General features: G+C 36.3%; 1 protein-coding gene across 2 annotated transcripts in view; it reads right to left on the bottom strand.

Annotated features, from left to right (window-relative positions):
• The window catches only part of rxfp2a (relaxin family peptide receptor 2a), an 89,477-nt gene that overhangs the window by 8,937 nt on the left and 53,746 nt on the right, over window positions 1-26,794 (bottom strand). For both annotated transcript variants that reach the window (XM_008427346.3, XM_008427348.3), the window contains exons 9-17: window positions 18,834-18,908; window positions 16,742-16,813; window positions 14,674-14,745; window positions 13,588-13,662; window positions 8,798-8,869; window positions 8,556-8,627; window positions 8,204-8,433; window positions 2,479-2,624; window positions 1,668-1,763 (exon numbers count right to left, since the gene is read on the bottom strand). In XM_008427346.3, the coding sequence (XP_008425568.1) occupies window positions 1,668-1,763; window positions 2,479-2,624; window positions 8,204-8,433; window positions 8,556-8,627; window positions 8,798-8,869; window positions 13,588-13,662; window positions 14,674-14,745; window positions 16,742-16,813; window positions 18,834-18,908 (910 nt within the window). The remainder of the gene's footprint in view (window positions 1-1,667; window positions 1,764-2,478; window positions 2,625-8,203; window positions 8,434-8,555; window positions 8,628-8,797; window positions 8,870-13,587; window positions 13,663-14,673; window positions 14,746-16,741; window positions 16,814-18,833; window positions 18,909-26,794) is intronic.

The raw sequence follows: 26,794 nt of genomic DNA, 5'->3' as shown, positions 1-26,794 counted from the left end.
TTCTTCGCTGATGACAGATAATTCCAGGAAAACAAAGCCAGCGTTCATTTAGCTCAAATTGTGCTTCAAGGGGCATGAGACATTGTTTTTATTCATGGATTGGCCAGGACCGAACCCAGGATTTAACCTCGTTGAGCATCTTTGAGATGTGCTAAAGAGAAATTTTGGCAGTGATTCGACTCGAAATATTAGAGTATGTGACTAGTTTTTGGACAGGGAAGTGTGTATCCAACTGAATAAAATGAAACTTAATAAAAAAAAATAGTGACACAGCCATGGAGCCCTGATAGTCAGACATGAATATAGAAAGATTTTATGTTTTTCTTTGCTCTAAAGCAACAACTGCTAATTTTTAAAGGGGCAATATTGTGTGTCTTCCAGGCATACAATGCCATTTTATACCACAATCAAGCAACTGTTGCCTTAGTGGTCATAAAAATACTGTATCAAACATAAATTAAAAAGTAAATTGACTTGAAATTGACCTTGAAATTTAGCCTCTGTCTCTTTAAGAAGCTCATCGTGTCTCCAACACGCCGCCTTCAGCACATCATCACAACAATGCTTCTCCATTAAGCCTGTTACAACAATTTTACTGGTGTTGTAGCTTGTATGATAAACTCAGCATGTGCAGTTCCACTTTGTGTTTGCTGCTGCTAGTCTGTAGGAGCTGAGTCAGGGAGTCATGGGTGAGGGCTGCTTTGTGAGGCGGAAACTCAGTTTGAGGACGAGCTGCGTGGAAAAGGCGGCGCTGGGTGACATGAGGGGTTTAGCACATCTGAATGGTTGCCATAAGAGATTGAAGGATTTCTCAAATATGTCAGAATGAATCAAAGCAACACCCCAAGTATGTTTTTGATGAGGGAACAACATTATAAAATGATGTAAAGCTCGCAAATGTTTATTTCACATAATAGTGCCCATTTAAACTATTCATGCTGTTTGAGAGGAGCATGTCTGTATTTCTGGGTTTTATACAGCTGCAAACTTATATTACACTTATTAACTTGGGTAAAATAAGAGCAGAATTGTAAACAGATTGATGACAGATTGTTAAAAACCTTTTATGGGATTCGCTGTCAGCAATAAAACAGCTGTAGGCTTGGAAATCTAATTAAGTCTGCATATCTTTTAACAGGACCTCAGCGTCTCTTGTTACTTTCTGAACAAAGACAAGCAGCTGGAAACTATCTGTCTTTAAAACAGATGTCCTTTTCTTCATCTCATTGCTGACACCTCAGCTAATGTGATTTTCTCTTAACCGGTCTCAGAGGACGTAACAATATTCTGTTTTGTGTACTTGAAAAAGAAAAATCTTGTTTAATTGTAATTTGTTTGCAGATTTCACACTGTGTTTTTATAATGTTCTCTATAAATGACTCAGATACAGGCAGTTTATGCATTCAGTGCTGCCAAAAAACATGTTGCTTGCATGAACCAACTCGTCTGAGTGTGGATTTACTGATATAATAAACAAGCCCACATTATTTTATGCAGGATTTCCAAATGGATGAGTGACTGCACTGCGCTGCAGTGCGTAGCACTGCGCAGCACTGGATTCTACACAACAGAGTAGCTGAATCTGAATTACAGAGAATCAGAGCTGGACAAGGATAAAAACAACAAAAACTTTCAAATTCGCATCAGAGGGAGATGAGATATCTCACCCCAGTCTGAAGTTTTCCTGGGCGCAAATTGCTGAAAGGGAACACAATAACCAGGAACTTCTCCAGAGTCAAGTACGTCAGGAGGAGAACAGATACCTGGAACAAAATAATAATTATGAAAAATAGGAAGAGTAAAAGTGAACATTTAGAGCATAAATGCTTCCAATATTGCATGATCATTTTTATTAATGTTTTTCTATAACTGATAGCACATAAAACTGATCTTCATTTTCACTGCAAACTGGTTGATTACTCACTTTAATGGATATCAGTATGTGCAGCTGCCATGACCACTAGTGGATTGTCCATGCAGGTCTACTTTACATACACTCATGTTGGGTTGCTTTGGGATTTTGATCACCAATTCTAACCATTCTTTTTGACACAGGAATTGTAAAAGCAACAATTAGATGTGATATTATTAACCTTGTTTCCATGTGGACAATCACAGTTTCAGTATTTTCAATTTCATGATTGGCTGGAGCCCTGTTCCTGAGTTATTCATGAACATTGGATCGAGTTTCTTCTTATCTGATGGTGGCAATTTGGATGAAATGGCTGAAACTGAAAACTTGTTCCACAGTAAAATGAGATCTACCAATTTTGCTGAAAAAAGGGGTCGAATACCCAAACAGAGCAATGCCTAAGCTTGTCGATATTGTAGCTCTCCTGCGACTTCCCCAGGAACATTTAGAGCATCTAAATATGATTTTTGACTGTGTCTGGATTTGAGAATATCTGCAAAATATTCAAACCCAAACAGCCATTTTTATATATCACATAAGTTGTTGATTAACGTGTGTTGCAGCACCTCTGAGGAGAGCATGGCTAGAAAGCCAATGGTGCGACACTCCACGCTCTCCATCCACAGCAGGGCGTTTCGATTGTACTGTCCCCGGAACTTCACATCAAACACACCAACGAAAAACAAGTACACCCCCATCAGGCAGTCTGCACCTAGATGATAGGACACAAACATATTTTCATAGTAACACCCCAAGGTGGGTTTATGTCTATCTGCCAGCTGTTGGTTGCTCCCAACAGAACAAAAAAAGTGTCTCATTAAAATTCAGAAACCTAATATTACTACCATTTGAGAGCAGTCAAGAGTAACAACCTGCCAGGGGAAATCTGCTTTACTTCAAACAGATGAAACAAGATATTTACATACGTTATAAAAAGTTGCATAACTCTTTTTTCCCCCTGTCTATTTAACATTAAATCAGAGTAAACTTTCAAAAAAAGGAAGGAAAAATATAGTACTCAATTGGTACAAGTCTTTGAGAAACTGAAATCAAGATGAAATAAAGTATGACTTGTTTTTACTCCTATTATTATTTTATTGCCAATTTTATCATGTTTTATGTAAAATTGCATTTCTTATTTTATCACAAATGTAGCTTTGATGTTGTAACTAACATGGCCAACTAAGGTTGTTGTAAATGTGCTACATGAATAAACACTCTTATCATTATTCACAGTGAAATTGTCTGAAAAGCCAGTGAAGCAACATAAAATGCATCCTTCTCCAGGACAAAGACCTCGATTTCTGGTGGCGTGTCTCGTGGTCCGATGAAACAAAAATGAAAGTGTTTGGACACAATGAACGCTGTTATATTCAGAGAAAAATGAGGAAGGCTTGCATGCTTAAGGACACAGATGGCTGCATCAGCATCATGCTGTGTGGGTGTTTTGCTGCATATGGGACTGGTACACTTCACAGAAGGACAAGAAAGGTGAAAAAAATAAAGCACTCTCCAAACATCAGCTAAGAAGTTAAATCTAACTCAGAAATGACATTGATTTAAAACGGACAACGACTCCAAGAATAATGCAAAATTATTTACAAAGTTAAAGAGCAACAAAGTCAGTGCTTGAAGTCGGCATTGGTGGACAAAGCTGAAAAATTGTGTGTGATCAAGATAGTATACACACCTCAGTTCTGTCAGAAGGAAAGGACTCTAATCAAAAGTTACGATTATACTTCTTTTAATCCAATGTAAATACATGGTTTGGCTTCAGCTGTGCTTATGCATAAAAGTAAACCGGTGTACAAGAAGCAAGCAGGTGAAGCCGGGATTTATGAGCAAATACTTGAGGAGTTAATGGGTGGAAACGATGAGCAAAAGGCACAGACACTGTGAGTGACTGGTAAGGTTATGCAACAGAACTTGGAACATGAAAACAAAAGAAAAATGCTGAAAGACTTTAAAGGCAGTCAGAAGAATTTTAATGGACTGTTAAAAACAACAAAATAAAAAAACAACTCCCTACACACATTCCCACACAGGTAATAAAAGAAAACAAGAAGCACCTGTCACTTTAAAAGGCGGACTCCCACCGATGTCTTTAATCATTTGTTAGATGGTGACTTTCTTCAGTGCTGAAATGGATTACGATAATGCAGCTGAAATGTTTAAGCCATGATGCTGTCTGTGTGATCCTAAAGTAAGGCGTGACAATGAAAATCAAACATTCGGATGTCTTGGTGTAAAAATATTGGATGGCGTAAATATCTGGAACTGGTGTTCAAATAAGTAAAATTTAAGTGTTTTTTTTTATTTTGTAAAATATAAATAAAAAGACTAAAACAGCTGAACTAAAGATAGAGAGATAACAGACTCCTTTAGGCTCTGTTAACCAATAAATAAGCACTTAAGTGCATTTTTTAGTCAGTTTGTTTTTGTTTTCTTTTGTCTGAGACCCCTAAATAAAACCCTCTGCACTCAATTGTCTTGAAAGCTGCCTAATGAACAAATGATCCACTTGTGTGTACTATAAATCCAGCTGTTCCGTAAATGCCTCAGAGGTTTGTCAGAGTACATTAGAGAATAAAGTGCAGCATGAAAATAAATGAAAAGACAGCAGACAGGTCAGAGATAAAGTTGCAGCGATGCTTCATGAAATGTCAGGTTCTGACCATCATCATAAAAACTGAACGTGTCAAAGAAAGCACTTTTTGACGTTGTTGTTCACCTAAACTGACTGGCTTGATGAGAAGAGCATTATTTAGAGAAGCATCTGAGGAGCTGCAGAAATCTGTAGCTCAGGTGGTTTCAACTTTTACATGTGTTGTATAGTCGGCAAACCTGGCATGTAAGGAAGACTGTCTTTTTCCTTAGTAACGTTGTTTTCCAAGCCATGCTGGCGACACAGATACTGTAGTCAGATGAGACCAAAACCAAACATGAAGGCCTTCGAATATGTGTGGAGGTAAACTTATGCTGCATATTACTCTGCCAAAACACTTTATGACAGGTGAAGTTCAAGCACCAGAGCTATAATAAAATGGTTTGGAATAAAACATATCCTCGTGTTAGAATGGACCAGTCAAAGCCCAGACCTAAATTCAATTCAGAATCTTTAGCAAGACTTAACATTTGAAGTTCAAAGAAGGTAATAGTTGTGTCTGGGCTTGAACAATTTCCCAAAAATTAATAAACAAAAGTTAGTCTTTGGATGCTTGAACTTGGTATATCCATAACCCAAAGACTTCCAGCTTCAACTGTATCAACAAGTGTTTCGAGACTTTTTTTTTTGTGTTTTTAAGATTCTTTTAATTTACAAAATCCCTTTAAAATTATGTATCATCTTCATTTTACTTCACAAATATGACATTTGCAAGGTCCTGTAAGACCACAGTGACATTTTATAAAATGTCGCCTTCCTTAATCAGGATTCAATCATGGTTTTTACAATTAATAGGATCTTCCTATATAAAAAAACATTTACCCATTAAATATCCCTATAGTTAAAGGATCCTTTTTTTCCTCAAGCATCTTTACAGACAGGATCTCATTTCAACACAACTTCTTAACAATGAAAACAAACATATGAATAACAAAACAATGAAACTTGAACTCTTCAAAGAACTGAGCAATAAATTAAATATGCTAATTGACATCATCACAATAAACATTCATAGGATAGTCATGGGTTTTTCAATAATTACCGCTTGTTTAGTCTTATCCACATCTTCCAGTGTATTTTAATGTCGCTTATAATTTTGATTGATTTCCATTATAAAATATCTACATAAAAAACCAAAGATTAAAAAAGCAACCAGGGAGAGCTTCTGCCTGAATTTCTACCACAGCTGAAAGTAAAGATACTTTCAAAATTTTGCTGGACTCCTAAAATTCTCTCTTCAAATATATTTACAATAGATGTTGCAATTACTCAAATTAATTTATGCGCAATGTTGTTTATATGCGAGCAGTACCTGTCTCACATTTCAAACAGCTCATACTCTTCTCTCTACCTCACAAATTATTTTGAATGCGCTCCTGTCCTTTGAAAGATTGGACTAATTTTCCTCCAGCTCTATTCCCATTACGTTTTCCTTCCTGTTTGGATTATCGCAGTGTCATACGCAGTATAAAACAAAATGAAGAAACAAAAATTAAATCTGCTTGGTGTCCCATTTCAGATGAGACTTTACTGAATTATTATTTATGAACATAAAAGTATTTAATTCTCTTTCTATTTGAATATCCTCTTTCATTTGGTCCTTCTAACAGATCATCTGGAACAACTTTTAATAACTTGCCATTTTGGTCTTTCTTTTTATCTTTTTTGCAAAAAGACATAAGAAGCACTATAGATGTAGATGTATTGGCTTAGCAATAAAGCTACATTGCCATCACATTTTAAAGTATAGTTAGTTTTTAAGTATAATCAAAGTAACTAAAAGCACACGTGACAAGTGCTGTACTTTGTTAATTTAAAACCGTTTAGTTTTGGTTTTACACCTTTTTCAGATTAAGCGATTCAAAAGCACAACATTTAATCGCCAATAGCTAAATTAGCTTGAAAATGTCAGTTGAATCTGTAAAAGCATATAACAGAAAAATAATATGCTCTTTCTGACACTCTGCTTTCACAAAGTCATCACAACTTTGCTCCTCTATTAACCCATTAACAACCTTTTCTACCAGCGCTTCTCTGAGAAGCTGCTGGTATAACGAGCTCAGCAGATACGCAGCTCCACCACCAACTTCATATATAATTGCACCAAAAAGCAGCAGCCGAGTTGCCTCAAATAAGTCCCCAGCATGTCCACCAGTGCAGAGCTTGCTCACACTGGCAGCATGGTGAGAGAATATCTGCATGTAAAAAGAGAGGAAAACTTTTGCAGGACAGACTTTTGAGGAGACGGCATCAAAGAAAACACTTCTGTCAAAGAGAAACTCAAATTTTGGAGGAGAAGGTGGACCACACAGGAGTGGTGCAGCATTACTTTATCTGATGACTCCTTCAGATCTTTTGGGTCATCTTAAAAAGATTTTGTCCACTTAAGAAAAACTAACGGTCATCATGAATCATGTGTTGTGGCAACAGTTAACCATTCTGACACAAACCACATGTGGAGTTGCTTATGAGAGACAAGAACACACAGCCAAGAAATGAGGAATTGGGATCAATAGATATGAGGGTAACTTTTTCCAAAGATTTGAGGAATAATCCAGCACATTGTCCAAAAATACCAGAGAAAGAACATGAAGATGAAAGCTTGGATCACAAAAATCCCAAGATAACAATCCCGTTGACAACCAGTGATCAATTCTTCAGTTGGATATCGAGATGGCAACACATTGCAAACGATAAAACAAAAGCGGTTCGCCATCAATCAGGATTTGGTCCAGAGGTAGAAATTTGCCGAGCCAGAGTTAACAGAAATACACTAAATATTCTGTCGTCACATACAAGTCAGATCTAAAATAGTTTTTAACTTTCTACACAAAAAAAATCCACATATTTTCTGCATGTTCAACATGATATGTTGAATAATTAAGAATATGTGAAGCGTTAAAGTCCCAAACATTTTAATGCTGCAACGTGTAAGATGCACTGAATTTTCCCACAAATTACATGTCGTATATGGTGTCGATGTGAAATTTATGAACTTCTAGGTCAGATTGACATAGTACATTTGACACAGTACATTTCTTTTCAGTCAAAACATATCTTAATGTGAATCAACCAACAACATGACTTTTAACTATTAATATAATTACATTCCTCTACAATTACACTTCATGCCTGAAGTGTAAGAGCAGAGATAAAATGAAATATTTTGCTCTGTGTGTAATGAATCTATATGTGTCTACATTTGATGCTCCTGTAAAACCCAATGAAACAGTAAATTGAATTTCTACGTTGCTTTTTGCTCATACCGTCCATTCAAAGTGCTTTACAATTGATTCTCATTCAGAGTTGCTCTGACAAATGCTTATAGATTAATACATCGACATGTAAATCGTCGAATCTGGACATAAACTCTTAAGCAGTGTGTCCTACTCTGACACATAAAACACACACAATGGGAACTTTGTGTGTTTTTTCTTTAGTTCTGTGATATGCTTTTGTCAAATTATTGTTTGCAGGCATAGCATGGAAATGTGAAACATTCTGAAAAACAAATTGACGAAACCTTAAGCCACAACGATGTAATTTATAGCATAAATTGGTATACATTTGAAACAGTGAATCGCTTCATTCTTAAAAACACTGTTTAATGATGTGCAGATACTTACAGCAGAGGACTTTGATGCAGGCAGCATGTAGATTGTTTTCTGCACGGATCAGTGATCTCATACCGATGACTAAGAGATTCCCAAAGCAGGTAATGAAAGCCATGACCCAAACAGACACCCGCAGCACCATGTTTGCCAGCAGGTCCTCAAATGAAGAGATGCCATCTGTGTTGGGCTTGCAGGATCTCACATGAGGAGCATAGGAGCAGTACTGGAATTTCTTAAAGTAGCTGAGATGGACAAGTGATGGCAGCAGGAAAAAAAACAAAGAGACAGACAATGACTGCTCATAATAAAAAAATAATGTAATACTGCTTATTCAGTGGTGGCATTTCATCGAGATCTTACTCACATGTGTGAAAGGTTCTTCATGGGAAGAAACATTTTAGTCTGAATATCTGGTATCTCGATACCTTCCAGAGCCCTGAAGAAAAACAGAAAATATTACCACTGGTCAGAGAGCAGGAGGCATGTGATGGCATGGTTTTAAATTTAGTCAACAACTAGATATTAGCTTTGGAAGTATGTTGGCAGGCAATTCTGTTTTCAAAGAAACTGTGGAGACTCAAATGTAACGGCGTGTTTTACACTTACAGAGACTGAAGCTGAGTCAGGTGGTTGAAGTGACTCGGATGAATGCGGAGAAGGGGATTGTAGGATATATTTCTACAGAAAGAAATACGTCAGGATTACTTGCAAACTCAGTGTGGGATCTCTTGACAAATCAGTAAATATTTTGCTAACAGAAAATCTCCAGCTTTTTTTTTTTCTTTACGCCTCAAAATATTTAACAGGCACCAAAATTCCAAGATTTCCTCTTCACTGGACTTAATCTACAGCAACTAAAATCTTTTAAAATTGTGTGTTTTTAGTTCTATTGTTATATTATCCTGTTACCATCTTTAGATATAAGACTTTTGACTCTACAAAAATATTTTTTCCCCAGAATTTTTGAGGACTTGGTTATTTATATGCGATTAGAACTAATGTTCTAAGAGTTTCCCACCTTCTGCTCAGAGATAATATTTCTACAGTTGTAAATCACTATAAATCTTCACATTACAAATTCAGCTGGAGAGTTCACTATTATTACATTTGTTTTGGATGATCACTGTGTTACACATTAAGACGAAGTTCGGGATTCCACTGATGTCATCACGCTTCAGTAACTTTATTTTTTTCACGTTTTTTTTTTTTTTTAAATATTATTCAACATTAGTCATAAAAGAAAAAGAAAAAGTAAAGAAGGGAGTGGTTATATGATATTTGTTTAGCTATGTGACAATTCTAGGGAGGCAGCACAGGATTATGGGCGTTTAACTCAAGCAGAGAAGCAATGTGTGTATCTCTGCTCCGTCGCAGTTTGCTGCGAACCACCCTCTAGACAGCGGCTCCAGGAGGACGTCACATAAAACAAAGGCTGTTGTGTCACGCCAGTCTATTTCAGTGTGAAAACTATTAAAACTTGGGCATTTTCATAAATCGAAGAAATCCCCCGGGTGCTTCTTTGATTCCACTTTATAGAACGTGAAACGTGAACATGTCTGGGGAAAAGTGGATGTTTGATCACTGTTTAATATTCCTCAGTGTTCTGACAAACTTTTCCCATTCGGCAGAGAAAGTTTGGTCATCTGACACTGCAGTGTGGTTGGAAACAGACAACAGCACAACTGTTAACGCTGGATATGATTTAATACAGAAACCACACTTCTGGTCCATTATTAGTCCTTTGCCTTGTAGACGGAACAAGCCACAAAACCACATAACAGACTGCATAACAATGTTTGGCCTATAAACCTTTTTGTGTAGCTGATGCCAAACATGACTAAAAGCATGACAGTGTTTAAAGTTAAATAAAAAAATAGGTATTTCTGACAAGCTGTACTACTATGGGTTTCCAAGCCCAGTCCTGATATCATGCAATGTGTAGCTGTATCCCTGCATGTCGTCTAGCTCTGCAGAGGCCTGGCAACGAGGCATTCATTTGATACAGATGTGTTGGGAAAGGGACACTTTAAGAAGCTGCAGGATAATCGCTCTGGAGGGGGCTGAAGTTGGGCAAGTGACAATTTGGACCTCGGTGACATTTTTTGCATGAGGTTGACAAGACCAGCAATGGAGGCAGGTTTAATAGGACTAGGTTTGTTTAATTATTTCAGGAGCATCATATTTCTCCTGATTTTTCTAATTAAACTGGATAATCCTGGTGGTTAAGTATGTCCACATGCACAACTGAAGTAAGAACATCTTAAATCTGAACAGCTAACGTAACAGAATCTTTTTCTAATTGGGCCGAGTCGTTATAGCAGCTGCCTGTGAAGTTGGAGTCACGTTGAGAACATTTTACTGGTAGTTTTTAGAACTTTTAAAAGAGGGAACCCAACTTTTATTCCTGACTTCATTAATCTTTCAGCTGCTGCCACAATTATTCTTATTGTGGCATGTGCGTTGGCATTTCAAATAATTCACTTAAGGAGCTTCTAAACAGGAAGTAAAGCTATTTTTTTTATCCTTTCACTGTTTGAAGTATGTGTGTTGCTTTTAAATACACCCTGATTACATGTTGGAAAGAAATAAGTCATTTATATTATAAAAATGTTTCAGCACAAGGTTTATTGTTTTAGCTGTATCATCACTGTCTTGTTTTATCACTTTCTATTCATATTAATAATCTCCTGAAGACCTAGTGATGAAAATTTGAAACTCTATCCAGAATATGAGTGCCCCAAAGTGGTAAAGTATTAATTTAATAGTAAATGTTGTTAAATATTTTAACTGTATGAAGAACTTTGGGCAAACTTAGCTGTTTTTATCTAGTGCTATATAAATCGAGAGACTATTTGATCAGAATACATGTTGGGCATGCAGCTGAGGTCATTTGTCTGCAGCCAATGTCTGGAGACTTTTGCCTTTTGATTTACTTTAAAACAACATTCACTTCCACAACATTTTTATTATCTCAGTTTCTCTCTAAGGAACCATTTTAAAAATATAGAGAAATACAGAATAGTTTTGATTCTTAATTTTCTTCGTCAGCAGTTTATACTAACGACGTGTAAGAGATGTTGTCCTCAAACTGAAGTGTTTCAGTAACAAAAATGTTACTGACTAGAAGTTTTTGTTTTATGACTGAAAGACGGGGATCACATTCTTAACTGCAGCTGCTACGGGATTTATCAAACCAGCTACGTATATAAAGCCAACTGAGCGGAACAAACCCTAGTCTAGTGGAACCTCTTGCAGCAGTTTGAAGGAACAAACATACCAGCAGGTGGCAGTAGTAGAAGATATTCCTTTTTCCTTCCTTCCTACAATCAAGGAGATGCAATTTAAAATGCTTACTAGTACTTATCCCACAAGTCAATGTGTTTCATGGTGGGTAAAAATGTTAGTTCCACCCCAGCAGTTAATACTTTAATGTTCGGATGGGAGTGTGTTAAAAAAAAAGCTATGCTAAGAAACTTTTATGTTTTGAAAAACCACTTAATTCAAATTGGTTTCTTTAAAATTAAACCCCAACTAAACCACTGACAAGAATAATTGTTTTAATTTATTACCTTAATGTTTTATTTGTGATTGGAAATGTGTGGTTTATTTTACTAATGCACTTTTCTTTCTCGTGGTTTTTTTATTGGCTTTTTTTATTACCTTGTAGACTGCTGTATCTGGTGGTGCAATGCGCAGTTTTAAATATGCCCTCTATTGTTTTGCATTAACAATAATAATTTTGCATGTTTAAAAAAAATACACACTACACAAGTATATAGAGATTCAATGAAAACATTTGAAACACTTTTTTGTATTTCATTATATTGTTCATGTTTACCTTGACCCTACTTTTGAATATAATTTTATTGCAAACAATCATGTCATTATAGCTTAGTCACAATCCACAGGAGTCTGAGTTTTGGTTGTGTTTTTTGTTTGCCATTTAATTACTTCCATGCTTTATTTATGTTCTTTGGGTCATATCCTATTCAGCTTTCTGTTTTCAATAGCATTACAATGGTGTTGCCATATTTGTTCATTCTGTTGTGCTTGGATTGTTATCATGTTCTTTTATCCGCATATTTTAGTTTATTCTCTTATTTTAGTTCCAGGTCTTCCCCTAATGGTTTTTCTACGCTATTTTTTTAGTCTCAGTTCAGCTTCCTCAGTGTTAATTAGTCTCCATACCTCAGTTTCCCTGTTTCCTTCTCCCACAGCTGTTCCTCATTTCTTCTGATTAGTTCATATTTAATCCCTGCCTCAGTACTTAAACTCCTGGTTTTTCATTGTTTCCTCAATGGATTATTCCATTCTATTGCCCTTTGCTATGTTCATGCTATGCCTGTTTACCTTGGACAAAACCTTTAAATTTCCTTTTTTATTATAACTTTCAACATGACTTTCTCTAGTGACTGACTGCATTTTACCTTTCTCCAAACAAAGAAAATATTTCAAAATAAGAATATTTTACCACCAAAATAAAAAAGAAAAAAACCACCAAGTGAATATAGCTAAATCCATTTTGTACTACTTGCGCATAACTGGAAGTATATTTTATATGTTCCATTCGCCAACCAAACACAAATCTGTTTAATCCATTTACACTCATTATTTGATCTCTGCCTCAAATCTCTTAAAATCTTAACAAGCTGATGAAATAGCCAGCAGCACAGAAGTTTTAACTAGAGGCGCAGTTAATAATGACTAAAAACCTGCAACACACAAAATATCATTTGGTCAAGGTTCCTTCTCATTTAGTTATCCTCATATCTGGAACAGTTTGCCATTAGCAATAAAAATGTTACAGATCTTAAACTTTTTCATTCCCAGGTGAAAAAAATGGCTGAAACAAAAACAAAGCTGTTAACACTGATGTATACCAACCTACTTTATTGTGGAGCATTAGTTTTCTCAAATATGCATTTTTGTGAATTTCTTAACAGTAACACAGCGTGCGTGTGCGTGCGTTCATTCTAATTTTGCCGTCTTAAAAAATATTGAATCAAGGTTTAGATTTGTAAATTATGTTGTGGGTTGAGAACCTTCGTATAAAACAAGGGTTGCTTTGTTTTTGTCATGTAACATTGTTAACTGTGCTGTCCTTGATTAAATAATCTTGAATTTAATTGAAATAATTACATTCCTATGTCACATGATTTTCTAATACGTAACAGTTGTAGAATTGCCTCATGTCTCAAAAACAGAAGAAAACGTTTGTTTTACTGAAGTCTCCCCTTTTCTCTCCAGCAGGGTCAAGCTCTTTGAGCCCTACCTAGATAAACTATCTTCATACTTTCTTTAGTCCTAATATTTTAAACTCCACCTTGATTTGGCATTATTACAATATGCACAAAATAAAAGACAATGTTTGAATCTTGGTATAACTTGTTACTCACAGTTTCAGGAGGGACTTGGAGAGGTTCTTGAACGTGTTCTTTGGCAGCTCATTGATTCTATTACCAGAAAGATTTCTAAACAAGATTTGGAGGGCAGGAAAAGAAAAATTACCATGCTTTACACATTTATGTCAGGGATTATCAGTCATAGTCTGCAAAAAGTTTGAAAAAGTATTCAACGCTACTTATACTTTTAATATTTAGTCACATTACAAACACCTATTTAAACATGGTTCCCTAAATATTTTATAAATGAAGTATAAAAATGTGGATTGGATTTTAATTCAGCAAACCTGACTCAACAGTTTGCAAAACTATAGTTCACTGGAATCATTTCTGAAAGTCCTTTCGGGTGTTTCTCTTCTAGTATTTAAACTGTTATTTCTTTCCTGAATGGTTAACTTTCAAGATCTAAATGATTTAATTCGAGCCCAAGCTGTTTGCTTAGGGTCATTGTCCTGCTTGAGGCAGAACCTCGATGCCAGTCTAAAGTCTTTTACAGCTTTTAACATCACTGCTATAGAAGCAACAATTTCAGATGTATTTAAACAAGTGAGAAAAAAGCACTGTATTAGAGATATAGGTCAGTGAATATGTAGTTTAATTCTACAGCTCAACCCTTAATGACGCATCCAGAAATAATATGTTACTCCAGTGTGAAGCATATCTCCTCTGCCAAAGCTGCATAGATATTAATGTTGCTATTTAGGTCTTGCCATGCACTCTTTTCAAACTCAGCGTATATCGTAAATAAAAAGAAATAAAAGCATGTGTTTAACTTTGCTGTGCAGTTTTTATTTTTGAGTCAACTTAAATTATTACAAATTCAGTTCTTACATTCTGCTAAATTAGTTTGCAGGAAACGTACTACGGCTTATTGAAGATCTACTCCTTTGTCTGTTGACAAACAGCACTGGCAAAGATCCAAAGCTGCTGAATATCTTCCACTAAACAAAAATCTCAACTAGATGTAAATACCCATTAAGCAGACGTATCAGTCCTGACTGAAAACATTTTCAATCAAAGTGAGCATGAGCATCTGTGTCCAAATATGTGCACAGAAAGAAAGAAAAAAAAAAAACTCACAGTTCTCCAAGCTTCCACAGAGACTGAAATGTGTCTTCGGGGATTCTAGTGATTCTGTTGTCCATCAATAATCTGAACAAGACAGATTTGCAGTCAGAAAGCATGCAGAGTAAGACAATGTGCTACAGTGGATCCCTGCTGTGGGCGTATGAAACATAACCTACTATGAGTTTGGGAAGATCTGTGAGACGCCAGCAGAGTTCTGGCTCCAAAGTTTGGCTCTAAAAACACTTTTGCATTGTTTTCTTCTCCTTCCTCTCCAACACACACACAAAAAAATCTCCAACTAGACTGAAATAGTCAAATAGTCCTGGTAGAATATTTTATAATGCAAGAATAACATGCACACACATTTATAACTATCAGAGCAGTATAATGAATAAATACATATTGGGGTTCAACATTTGGAGATCAACATTTGCAAAAGTGTGTTTTTTACATGTTTGCTAAAACCGTCACTGTGTTGTGACATTATGAGACAGAGAATCTGTAAAAAAAACAAAAAAAACGAGCTCATCTGACTCCTCCCAGTGATCCTTTTGCCATCAGAAGCAACCAATCAGAGCCACAAGGAAAGTCTTGGCAATCATGTCACTAATGCTTGTGTACCCACTGCTCACACCCTGCCCTGATTGAAATTGAAATTATTTTGGTAATCCTAACTAATCTAAAACTTGAAAAAGTTCAACTGAACTATGGCTGTCCTTTTTTTTAACAGTAAATATCTGGTTGTAGTTCTGAATTCACACACAAAATTATTCATAAAATCGTATGTGTCTTCTGTTTACTCTCCTAAGACAGATTGTACCTTTGAAAATAATGACAACTAAGCAGGTACTTTACATGCCTTTGACAGAGCCCACCTTTTTATAGTGAAATGTTTTTACTGGCAGGTCAAGGATTTTCCTTTGAATATAAAGTTGTGGTCACTTTAATATAATTTAGATTCTTTACTTACTAAATTTTAGCATACATCGCTTTTTTTTAATGCGGGAGAAAATTATATCGCCAAGCAACTTCTGGTGTAGTCACATGGAGCACAAAATATTCAGAAAACTGAGGCAACAGATCTACTGATATGTACTGCAGAAGTCAGACTTCTTTGATTAAAGTCATAATAACCTGAATTTACATACAAAGTTTGAAAAAGTGCTGCATGAACTACTGAGCAGTAGAGTTTTACTAACTGGTTGTAGAACAAATATGTAGGAAAGCCATTTAAATGGACGCTATGAGAAAATGCAAAGGCAACAAAGACAAAAACAGTTCATTGCACAGAACTGAACCGATAGAAGACCAGAAAAAATGTCTCAAAACAACAAAGGGTGGCAAAAAATAAAAATATAAGAATGTTACATAAATCCTCATCGTTCACTATTTTAAACCACTGAAAGGCAAGATTTGTGCCTGAACTTGCAGATAACTGAAATGTGGCAAAGTCAAGATCGCTCCGCCCACGTGGAAATGTTGAGATAATCAAACACGGACAATAAAACACGGTTTTAAAGTGAAGTTAGTGAAGCGCATAGCATTACCAGAGACATTTGGTGAAGCATTTGTGTCTTATCATCCAAAACTAAGGCAAAGAAGAAAAAAAGCACAAACATTTCTTCAAACAATAAACCTTCAGGTCTGTGAAGTTATTTGCAGGAAAACACAGAGATTGACGTTAAAGTCCAATTGTCTGATCTTAAAAGATTTCATAAATGGGGCAACAGTTTTGTATATCCAGCAAAGATGGGTTTGGACATTATTTCATTTTAAGCGTTGGGAATAAAATTGAGGATTCAAAAGGTATCAGGCTAGCAAAACATGGCTGCCAAAATGTTATATGATTGATGGTGCGTTTATAGAACACAACTCCTGGTGTTGCTGCAGCTGGGTCTGCACCAGCTGTCAATCAAAAGTTTCAACTAATCTTCTGCTTTATGCTGAGGACACAGCTGCAGTGGAAAGTTAATAATGGCATGCACAAGTGATCAGATTGTTCTCAAAACACTGGATGAATGCAATAAAAACATAACAGCCATATTGCATAAATCATTTGATGTGTCCATCATATACTCACAGGACTTCAAGTTTGCTGCATGTTTTTAAGATGGAATAGTTGAGAGTCTGAATCTGGTTTCCCTCGAGATCTCTGAGAGAAGAGATAAAAGCAAGGCAAAGAAAATGAACATTTTGGTGAAAGGGTTTAAAAATGACCACAAGGGTCCAGATCACCACTACGACAGATGGGCAATACAGTAAAAAAAAACGTGTTTTCTCAATAGAATAATAATTAAAGATTTCCAAGAGAAAACTTAACATTCCAGACAAGAAACATTTCATTCCAGGGCAGGGAAGATAGCACTGGTGTGACAGGATTTCCCTTGTTGAAAACTGCAAAATTTCAGCTGCAGCTGAGTTTTAAACTTACTGCAGAGGTTTAAGGTATTTATTTGGACATCCAGATACAGTCCCATTACAATATTCCACCCTGGACATGACGAATGGATCAACGGGTTTTTTCAACTTCAGTTAAAGACGGTTTCATAGATAAAGTAAATAATGCTGTACTTGGGAATAATTAGGAATTAAGAGACGGATCCTGATAAAACTTAACACCAAGGGTTCTCACAGTACAACATGGAATTGAAGTAATACCACCCTGTGTAAGAAATAAATTATAAAGTAAACTATAGTGCATTCAATTCAGTGGATTTATATAGCGCAAGTTGACAACAAGTCTCGAGGCACTTTACAAAAAATATTTAAATTCAATCATCCATACATTCTAATTGATTTTAGTTATCCAACAGCACAGCAAGGACAATAATTGCACAAAGTTGCTTAAAACGTTTCTAAGTAAACCCAGCAGGTTGCATTGAGTCATTGACTTGCTGCATTCACTCCTCCAGGAAAATCACTTTAATTTTGTTGTTGACTGTATCAGTTTTAAAACACTTAAAATGTAATAAATTGAAAAATATACGTATGTGTATCATGAGGGTTTATTATAAAGACAGGCGACAAACATCGGTTAAACTACATATCTGATTCTCAAACAATATTTATCAAGAGTAGACTAAACACAATATATTTAAGTCTTTCCACAAAGATACTGTGTTCAGGCATGTTGGCAGCAGCACTAAACTCCAACAGGACAAGGACAGAAATGTGGCATTTTTAACTTTATCTAATGTGACTTTAGTAATGTAATTCACCCTAAATGTGTTGCTTCGTAAATAGATACATGGTTATGAGATTTACAAAATAATATTACTATCAATCCAGCAGCACTGACTATTTCATTTTATAAAATCAATTACAAGTAACTTAAAGTCCAGCTTTGTAGTGCGAGCACCTTAAGCTGCAATCTGTGGTGCAAACAAACCAAATTATAAGTAGAACAACTCAAGTAGAACCACACAAAATCACAAGCTCATAATTAAAAGATTATCACGTCCAGACAGATATTAAGAACTACATAGAATGGTTTAGTTTGAGCTGGTGTCAGCAAGCTCAAGTGTGGTAATCCATTCGATTTGATCACAATTAGATTGTGTGATTTTAAAAAAAAATATATACATATATATAAACATTTGATTCCAAAAGAGAATTAAAACAGTGGTGTTTTCTGGTATTTTTCTAAAATAAAAAGAAAAACACATTTAAACAACCTGAGTACATTTGAGTCCAGGACTGCAGAGTGCTCCAGACATTCAGACACAAAAGCTGCAGAAAGCATGAGGTCATAGAGAGTTTCAGTCTCATCCTGCGGATAATGCAGCTGGTCAAGCTGACCGGCCACAGTGACATAAGCTGAAGATGCCTGTCAGTCAGAAGCATCACTCTAACCTCTCCACATCTCTTTTTAATATGTCCTTATGTCCACTCACAGGTACTAAACACACATTCACATCGCCGTGTGGCTGCGTGTACACAGAGGATATTACCCTCAACATGGCCGTCCTGAGTTCGACTCCCGTCGCTGATACCTTTGCCGCATGTCTTCTCCCCCTTCCTGTCATATTATTTACAAATACATGCCACTAGCGCCGCAAAAAATAAAAATAAAATAGCGCATTCACTCTCCCTTTTTAACACACAAACAACATCAATCACATCTCTCACTACACACCTGCATGCACACAAGTACACTGTCAGAGCAGACTCACAGCCAGTCCAGGGCAGGCATGTGTTGACAGAAGCTGGGATGAGGAAGCTGCTGCAGTGAGGTGTACACCATTGATCTGAGGAGAGACGAGGGACATTTTACAGCAGAGATTAGACTTTACAGAGTGGGAGCTGCTGCTTTGATCACCGTGACTTTCAACCCAGATAAGATTCTTGGGTAACACTTTATTTGAAGGTTGGTGAGACTGTGACCCTGTCATAAACATGACATAACACCTGTCATGAACATGAATAAGCCTTCATTAATATTTATGACTGCCGTCATAAAGCGTCATTTGGTAAATTATGACCCTTTTAATACAAAGTTGACATTATTCAAAATGTCTTTGTTATGACAACTTGACATTAACCAAGAAATCATTACTGTTTAAACTAGAATAAGACTGACAGTGTCATGTCAGTCTTATTCATTTTCTTTGAGCTTTGATGTCGTGGCCCCAAGATGGCTGCAAAGCAAACCCTACTATCCAATACAGACTTGGAAAAAAAGCATCCATATCCTAAAGCAAACACTGTGTGATGAGATCTTTCTTCAGAAGCTGAAACTTCGTTATCCCACATCAAAAACAAGATAGACATATGGGGTCTTGTGAAATGCATTTACACTCTCTTAGCACTACAAAATTCAATGCATTTTATCCAGATTTCATGTGAAAAGGCAACAAAAAAGTGCCTTATTGGTTAGTGGACAAAAATTTAAACTTGGCTTCTTTTGTCTTTGCATTTGTAAAGATCTACATTTATCCCCCTTCTATTCGTTGAAAAATTATTGGTGTTATCTAGGTGAAATCTGATCCTCTGTCCAAATCGTTTTTTGCAGCTTCCAGTAGAATTTCCTACAGGTTTGTTTCGCTCCATCCATCTGTTAACTCTGACCAAGTTCCCTCTCCATGCTTAAGGAAAAGCTTCACCACTGCATGATGCTTCCACTGCCATATTTTACTGTCTTAAAAGTGAAGCACAGTCTTTTCTAAAAAGTTGCATTTTAGTCTAATCAGACCACCTGCTATACATTTGTTGTATCTTGACAATTCAAATATTTCTTGTGTTTTTCTTCTTGCCACTTTTATATAAAAGCAATATTTGGATCTCAGCCTGAGTTCTTGAACTACCATAAACCTATTAGCCACTACTCTGAATAATGGTCTTCTCGTCCAGCCTGTCAGTTTAAATACACATTGTGCACGTTCTATTTTTGGATAATGGACAAGGGACATTTGCCCTTGTCCGTTATCCAAGGGGAATGGTGTGTACAATCTACCATTTTGAGTTTTACATCATGTCGTAATGTTATTCCCTCATCCCAAACAAACCTGGAGTGCTGCTTTGACACATTCATGCATGTTTGGGGGATCCTTAAATCTCCTGTGAAAACCATCCAGGGATAACTAAACGTCTATTCATCCACAGCTCCTCCCTGGAGGTGTAGTCCCAAGCCGAGCTTCTTCCTCATAAAGCACAAACTATTTGTCAGTCCAACGCTCCTGAGAACCGGTGTTAACGACATAATGGAGGAGCACTAACACAGACCCAATTTCAACGCGTCAAATTACAAAGTCAAGTTTCCTTTTTCTTTAAGTAAAGCTTAGTATATATATATATATACAATATATATATATATATATGTGCAGCATTTTTATAATGGTTGAAGGTAAAATAATTACTTGATTATACTATAAAACCGCACTATGTGGGTGGAAAACACATAATTCTGCCCCTTTAAGCTCACCCTCAGCCCCAACCTCTCTGTTCATGATGCGGTTTGTTCACTAAAAAGAGGCTCTCCGAGGCCTCATCAGAACAGTTAGGTTTATACTGCGTTTAAATTATACAGGATTAGATTTCATTCACTAATTAAGCTATTTCTGAAGGTAATTGATTGCATTTGACTTCATTTAGGGGTATCAGCATATAGGTCGCTCATGCACACGAGATGTAAAGAAATTCCCAACATGTGAATTTCATGAGGTATTATATGTCACAGAGTAGCCTAATGGACTTAGTTCCCTTCTTTTTACAGCTTGCAGATAAGGAATGAGGGCAGAAAAAATAGCAGCACAAGTTGGACACCACTTTAAGAATGTGTTTTCTATTAAAACTCCAACAAAACAAAGCAGAAACATGAAAGTGAAATACTGAATGATTGAGAACAGTTTCTACAAGATCAATAGATCTGACTTGGGGCATTAAACGTTTTCTGTATTTTGCATTCATGTTGCCAGCCTGACGATATCCCCAACACAGCAGCAAGTTTGGATTTATTCAAGCTATTGTGCCAGTGCTGTTGTTTCTGATCTACTTTGTGCAATGAATTCTAAGTGCCTCATCAAATGCAGCACTCCCATAAAACCTTTAAAACAACCGCCCACAGTTGCTTTACAAAAGTACGTCTCCGTTTTGTTTGGCACTGTTTTCCGATTCCGTCTCTTCATAGTCAACAACTTTATGACTTTCTCTCCGCAGTCTTTGCCCTTGTGGGTTTATTTCTTTTCATTTCCAGCTGAAGTAGTCGAGGCTGTGACAGAAGAATAAAAATGCTCTTACTCTGTTAACAGATATGAGGTAAAGTTTTTGATCCATGGACAAGTGATCCCTTTTACGAGATCACATGCAAACTTTCAATACATTATCTAACAGAAGGATGTCCCAAAACTCCTCTGCTTCAGTTCTATAAAATAACAATAAGATTTTAAGCTTGAATTTTGCATCGCATGATACAAACGTATTACAGCTTAATGCCTGTGTTTAATTTTTTATTTTTTTGGTTGCATCGGTTAATACGTTTAACTAACTTTTTAGATTTAAAGTTTGTTTAGAATGTTACCTAGACTATCTGTTTCTTATTAAACAATTTCATTGATCAATTTAGGCATAAAAAATGAAACGTATTAGAACTTATAGGACTTCTTCAGTCTGAAGGGGTTGTGAAGGGTTTGCCATGTCTTCTTTTAGTGTTTCTATTTATTTACTCATGTTAACCTCATTCTTTCCACATGAGAGTCTTACAATTATCTTCAGACATAATTTAAAAGATTAAACTTCTGTTTTTTCTATATCAAAACAAGCTTTCTTAAAAACAAAAGATAACAGTTATTACTGGCATTTATTAATCTCAGAGAACTAATCAGAAACTCTGAGTAGAATCAAAAGTGGGTCCAGTTTCAGCTCTGTGTGGCAGATATCTGATGAAGTCTAAAATATGCAAGATCAAAATGGGGTCAGAAAAGAGTGGGAATGAATATAGTATTAGTCACATAGTGGGGATGTATTGGGGGAAATATGCAGCTTTGCTTTAGAATAATGAAGTCTGAATCATTTTAAATTGAATAAGGTGATGTCTAGAGTAAGCAAAGCACTTGTGTACATTATTTAAAGTGATATTCCAGAGTTCATTACTTATCTTCATTTTCAATTCCTGCTTCCAATCTGCCCTTAAGCCCAGCATGGAATAACAAATTACAAACCAGGGATATAAGTTGTCCTTCCCTAAATTAAAAAGTTTGTCAAAGTCACTTCATTTTGTACTTTCTGAAATGCGCATGTGTTTTTTGACATGTGTCCTGATCTAAAACTGAAAATTGTGTGTTTTCTAGTTCAACATTTTGATTTTCTTTTCTCTGTTTGTAGATATGGCAAGCTTGGACAAGTAGCTATTTTCTAACTTTCTGAGGTCAACAAACATTTGGTATCACAGAATGGCGTGTTTATTTGTCTTCTCTTTTGACGATTGGCCAAGAAAAAAATATATATTTATACACCAGCAAAAACAAAAAGTTACATTATTACAAATTAAAAGTTCCTAGATACACTCATCACTCAAACAACTTTAGCAAATATTGTAAAAATGTTTCAGTTTCGAACTGCGCAGTGTCGAGGTAGAGTGAGCGCCCATATTGCTGCCGAAGTTTACCGTTGTATTGAATCCTGCATTTTACTGTGATAATTTCAGTCACATTTAAATTGCATCTCAGAATACTACTGGTGGGTTTGACAAATAAAGACACATCTCTAGTCTACCACTTTGAAGAGGCAAAGAGAAAGAGAAAACACTTATTGGAGTCAAGTGTCAGGCCTGAGTTTTAGAAGGACATGCTGAGATGTGCCTGAGCGCTAAACAGGTCTGAGGAAAGACAACAACAAAAACAAGTCTCACCCAGAAAGCCTGTGAACAAGTTTGAAGTAAACAGCTTCAAGTTATTTTCCAAAGTCAGTCAAAGTCAGTTTGGTTTCTATAGCACATTTAAAGGCAACTGATGCTGACGAAAGTGTTTTGCAGCCAGATAAGACATTTAAATTCAGCCAAAATAGTTGCAATTAAATCTAAAATGTGTGAAAAACAAACGCCAGTCATTTTATAACATAAATTTTACACATTGGTGTGAAGTGAAATGAAAATTCTACATATTTTTAACAAAAATAAAAACCTGAACAGCGCTGCCTATATTTGCAACTTTTGCAAATCAACTTTTATGGCTATGCATTTACTCACTTTTCAGCTTTATTAACATAAAATTCCTTTTCACCAGGAAAAGAAATTTCCTGGTAAAAAATGTTTAGACCACGTAAAACCACTGTGGTCTAAACATACTAATATTGTGTTGTCCTCTCTCCCCGTCTCAAGTATTTTCTTGTTTTTTTTTCCAGGACTGCCCTGTATTAAGCTCTATCCATTTTCCCATTACCTCTGACACAGTGCTGTGCAGGAAGGACAAAATAATTTAATGTTGGCGTCATCTGACCAGAGCATCTTGTTCTACATGTTTGTCATGTCCCTTAAGGTTTGTGGCAAACTGCAAACTGGACTGTTATGACTAAGTCCATGGATATGAATATCCCCAGCGTCTCTGTCGGAGTACTTCCGCCCTCTTGGGTGTTTTTTGATTAATGGTCTCCTTGTCCGGGGAGCCAGTTTAGCTGCCCCAGTTCGCTTGCAGTCGTGCAAACCTTCCCATCGATTGAACAGAGCTCCATTATAGAATCAAAGTTTGGATGATGTTCTATAACTAAACCCTGTTATAAACTTTTCCCCACCTTTATACCAAACTTGTCCGCTGTGGGTCTTGGACTTCGTGATACAGTTTGTTCTTTAACAAACTTCAGAGGCCTTCATTCATTTTATCGTGAGTAATTTCTGAATTGATCCTTTAAAAACTATTTTTTTATATATATATATATATTTGTATTTGTAAGAAAAAACATTTCTTTTCCATTTTTCTTCCACTTCACAATTATCCACTGGTGTAGGTTATCACATAAAATCACAGTAAAATCCATAAAATCTTGTGATTGGATAAAAAGTTCAAAGGCTACAGAGACAGCCAACAACCACAAAAGCCTGATCTCCAAAGGAGATGGAAAAACATTATTATCCCTTCAAAATAAGAACTTGATTCAGTCATTAGAACAGGTTGCGCCTGTGGGTTTACTTCTTTTGAAACTGGCTATAAACTCACAATTGTATTATGTGCACCAGTTAGAAATAATCCAATATCAGTAAGGAATAAAATGGTAATGTCAAAAGACAAATAGAACAATTGTATTATGTGCACCACTTAGAAATAATCCAATATCAGTAAGGAATAAAATGATATGGTCAAAAGACAAATAGATGCTAACAGACTGACATATTATCATTTTGGTGCTTTCAGATTTAAAGGTCTCTATCAGTTACTTCTCATTTTACACTAATAATCAAAGTATGCTGGCAGTTTGCTCGCTGGATTTTTGTCTGCCTGTTAAAGCTTAAACAGAAATTTCCCAGATGACTTTCATGAAGCTTAATGAGATGTGAAGGACAAACAAAGCAAGTATCCATGGAGGTGTAGTTTTGGTTAACTCCCAGTCACAGTAGGTCAAAGTACTTAGTGTTGGTGTCCTTCAATCTTATCCACACTAACAGATCCACATCATATCTCCACTAAGCATCTAGTTTGATGTCACTTACTCCAGAAATCTTCCCTCTGTCCTTGAAACAGATGTCTTGTTCATTTTTTGGTTACATCTTGTGATGTTTACTTTACAAGTAGGTAAACTCTAGACAATGGTTCTATATTTTGGAAATATAAATGAAAATATATTTCCAAATATATTTGGAAATATTGTAAAATTTGCATGGTTCATTCTTTAAAACTCCCAGCACATAAAAAAAAGTTGTTGTGATACACCAGTGGGAGATAAGTCAGTTGGCCTTTTCTGGCTAAGGGAGTGAAAGTATCATTAAAGGAGAGGTGTTATGTGTTTTCCAAGCACATAGTATCATTTTATGGTAAAATCAAGTAACTGTTATCTTCAGTTATCATGAAAAGGCTGTATAAATCTTAAAAGAAATGTAACTTTGCATCATAGTCATATCTAAAGCCTTGAAATTGTCCTCTGTCTCTAGTTTAAGAACCTTCGACACGCCCCTTCAGCACATCATCACAACAAATCCTCTCCATTGACACATTTTACAACTCATCACAGAGGAGTGTTCAGTTTGTAGGAGCTTATTGCTGCTGCTGCTTGTGGGAGAAGTGCTGTGGGAAGGAGCTCAGATCGGGACTACAGCGCTAAGGCTAAGCTTTGGGGAAACAGGCAGCGCATTGCAGGAGCAGGTGTTAAGGCACCCCCAAATGGCTCCCGCAGGAGATTCAAGTATTCATCAAACATGTATAAAAGAGTCAAAGCAAAACTCCTGGTGTGTTTTTGAAGAGGGAATAACATTATATAAATCTCAAAAAGATGGGATCTTGTACAATTACACCCTTTTCCATCTCTCCACCTTTGATGAATGGACTCTTACAAGTCTTTAGTGTGCAGCAACAGAACATCCATTGCGGATCATTCAACTCAACAAGGATTAGAACTTTTTCCACTAAATCTCAAAAAACGGTGTGTAATTTTGAGTGCCTTGAGATTTGGTATACTTTGGGTTGATTCAGCACCTAAAATGTTTTATTGAAATAGATGACCGGCAACAATGAGCACTTTCAAGACTTTCACTTAAGACTTTAATTAGACCTAGACAAAAAAGTATGAATAAAACATATTCAAAATTGATTTTTTTTTCCCCCCCAACGCTCCTGCAGGCTAGGGTAGTTTTGTGTTGGAAACAATTTTGCCAATGAGAAATGGCATGCTGTCTCCAAGCAGATCATTTGCCACAGGGTGCTTAGTTATAACAATAATCTGACCATTAAATTAAGTAAATTAATAACTTCCAATTGGCCATATATTAAACTGTAGTCTGTGGAAGTTTTCTTCACCGCCACAGAGTATTCCAGTTATTCTGATGACAGCCCTTTGTAAGAATTAACAAGAATGTAAATCAAGATTATAATCAGTTAACATGTGTTAATTATCACTTTTTATAGACCTTCGACATCAAGCTGAAATGAAGCAAGACAGAACAGATTATCGGGTTTCCACCTTCGGAGGGAGAAATTATTTTATATGGTCCAAAAGCTTCACTGAGCATTTTTGCTTCGGCGCATCAGTCAGCAGTCAAGTGTTGCTGGTGTGGGATGCTTAGTCGAAAGTACGTCAAAAGTGTCGTATTTTCTAACGTGAAGCATATACGGCCACCGTCTGTTACCCTTTATAGCCACATTCAGATACCTTCAAACACCATCTGTTGCCCTTTATAGCCACATTCGGATACCTTCGAACACCAATGTGGCAGCAGGTGGAAATGTCATTTTGATCAACACTGATGGTCTTTTTTTTTAGACAATTATGCAGCAAAAAGCTTTTTCCACCCTGGATCTGTCAACTGTTTTTTGCCAAGCTGCTGGAAAAAACATCTTTTGCTGCGCCTCAGGAAGTTCTGCTGCTGTGCGGAGGACTGGATCAAGAATGCTCTGTGAAACTGAGGAAGGGTTTAACAGTCATAGCTGTTGATCTAAATCTGCACAGAAAAAATAAAGAAGGACTTCAGCTGTTAGGGACAAGAGAATAGCTAAAT

Source organism: Poecilia reticulata, chromosome 14, assembly GCF_904066995.2.
Source record: "Poecilia reticulata chromosome 14, P_reticulata-male-v2, whole genome shotgun sequence".
Classification (NCBI taxonomy): Eukaryota; Metazoa; Chordata; class Actinopteri; order Cyprinodontiformes; family Poeciliidae; genus Poecilia; species Poecilia reticulata.
The sequence above is the reverse complement of the archived record's forward strand: the minus strand, read 5'-3'. Positions and strand labels throughout refer to the sequence as shown.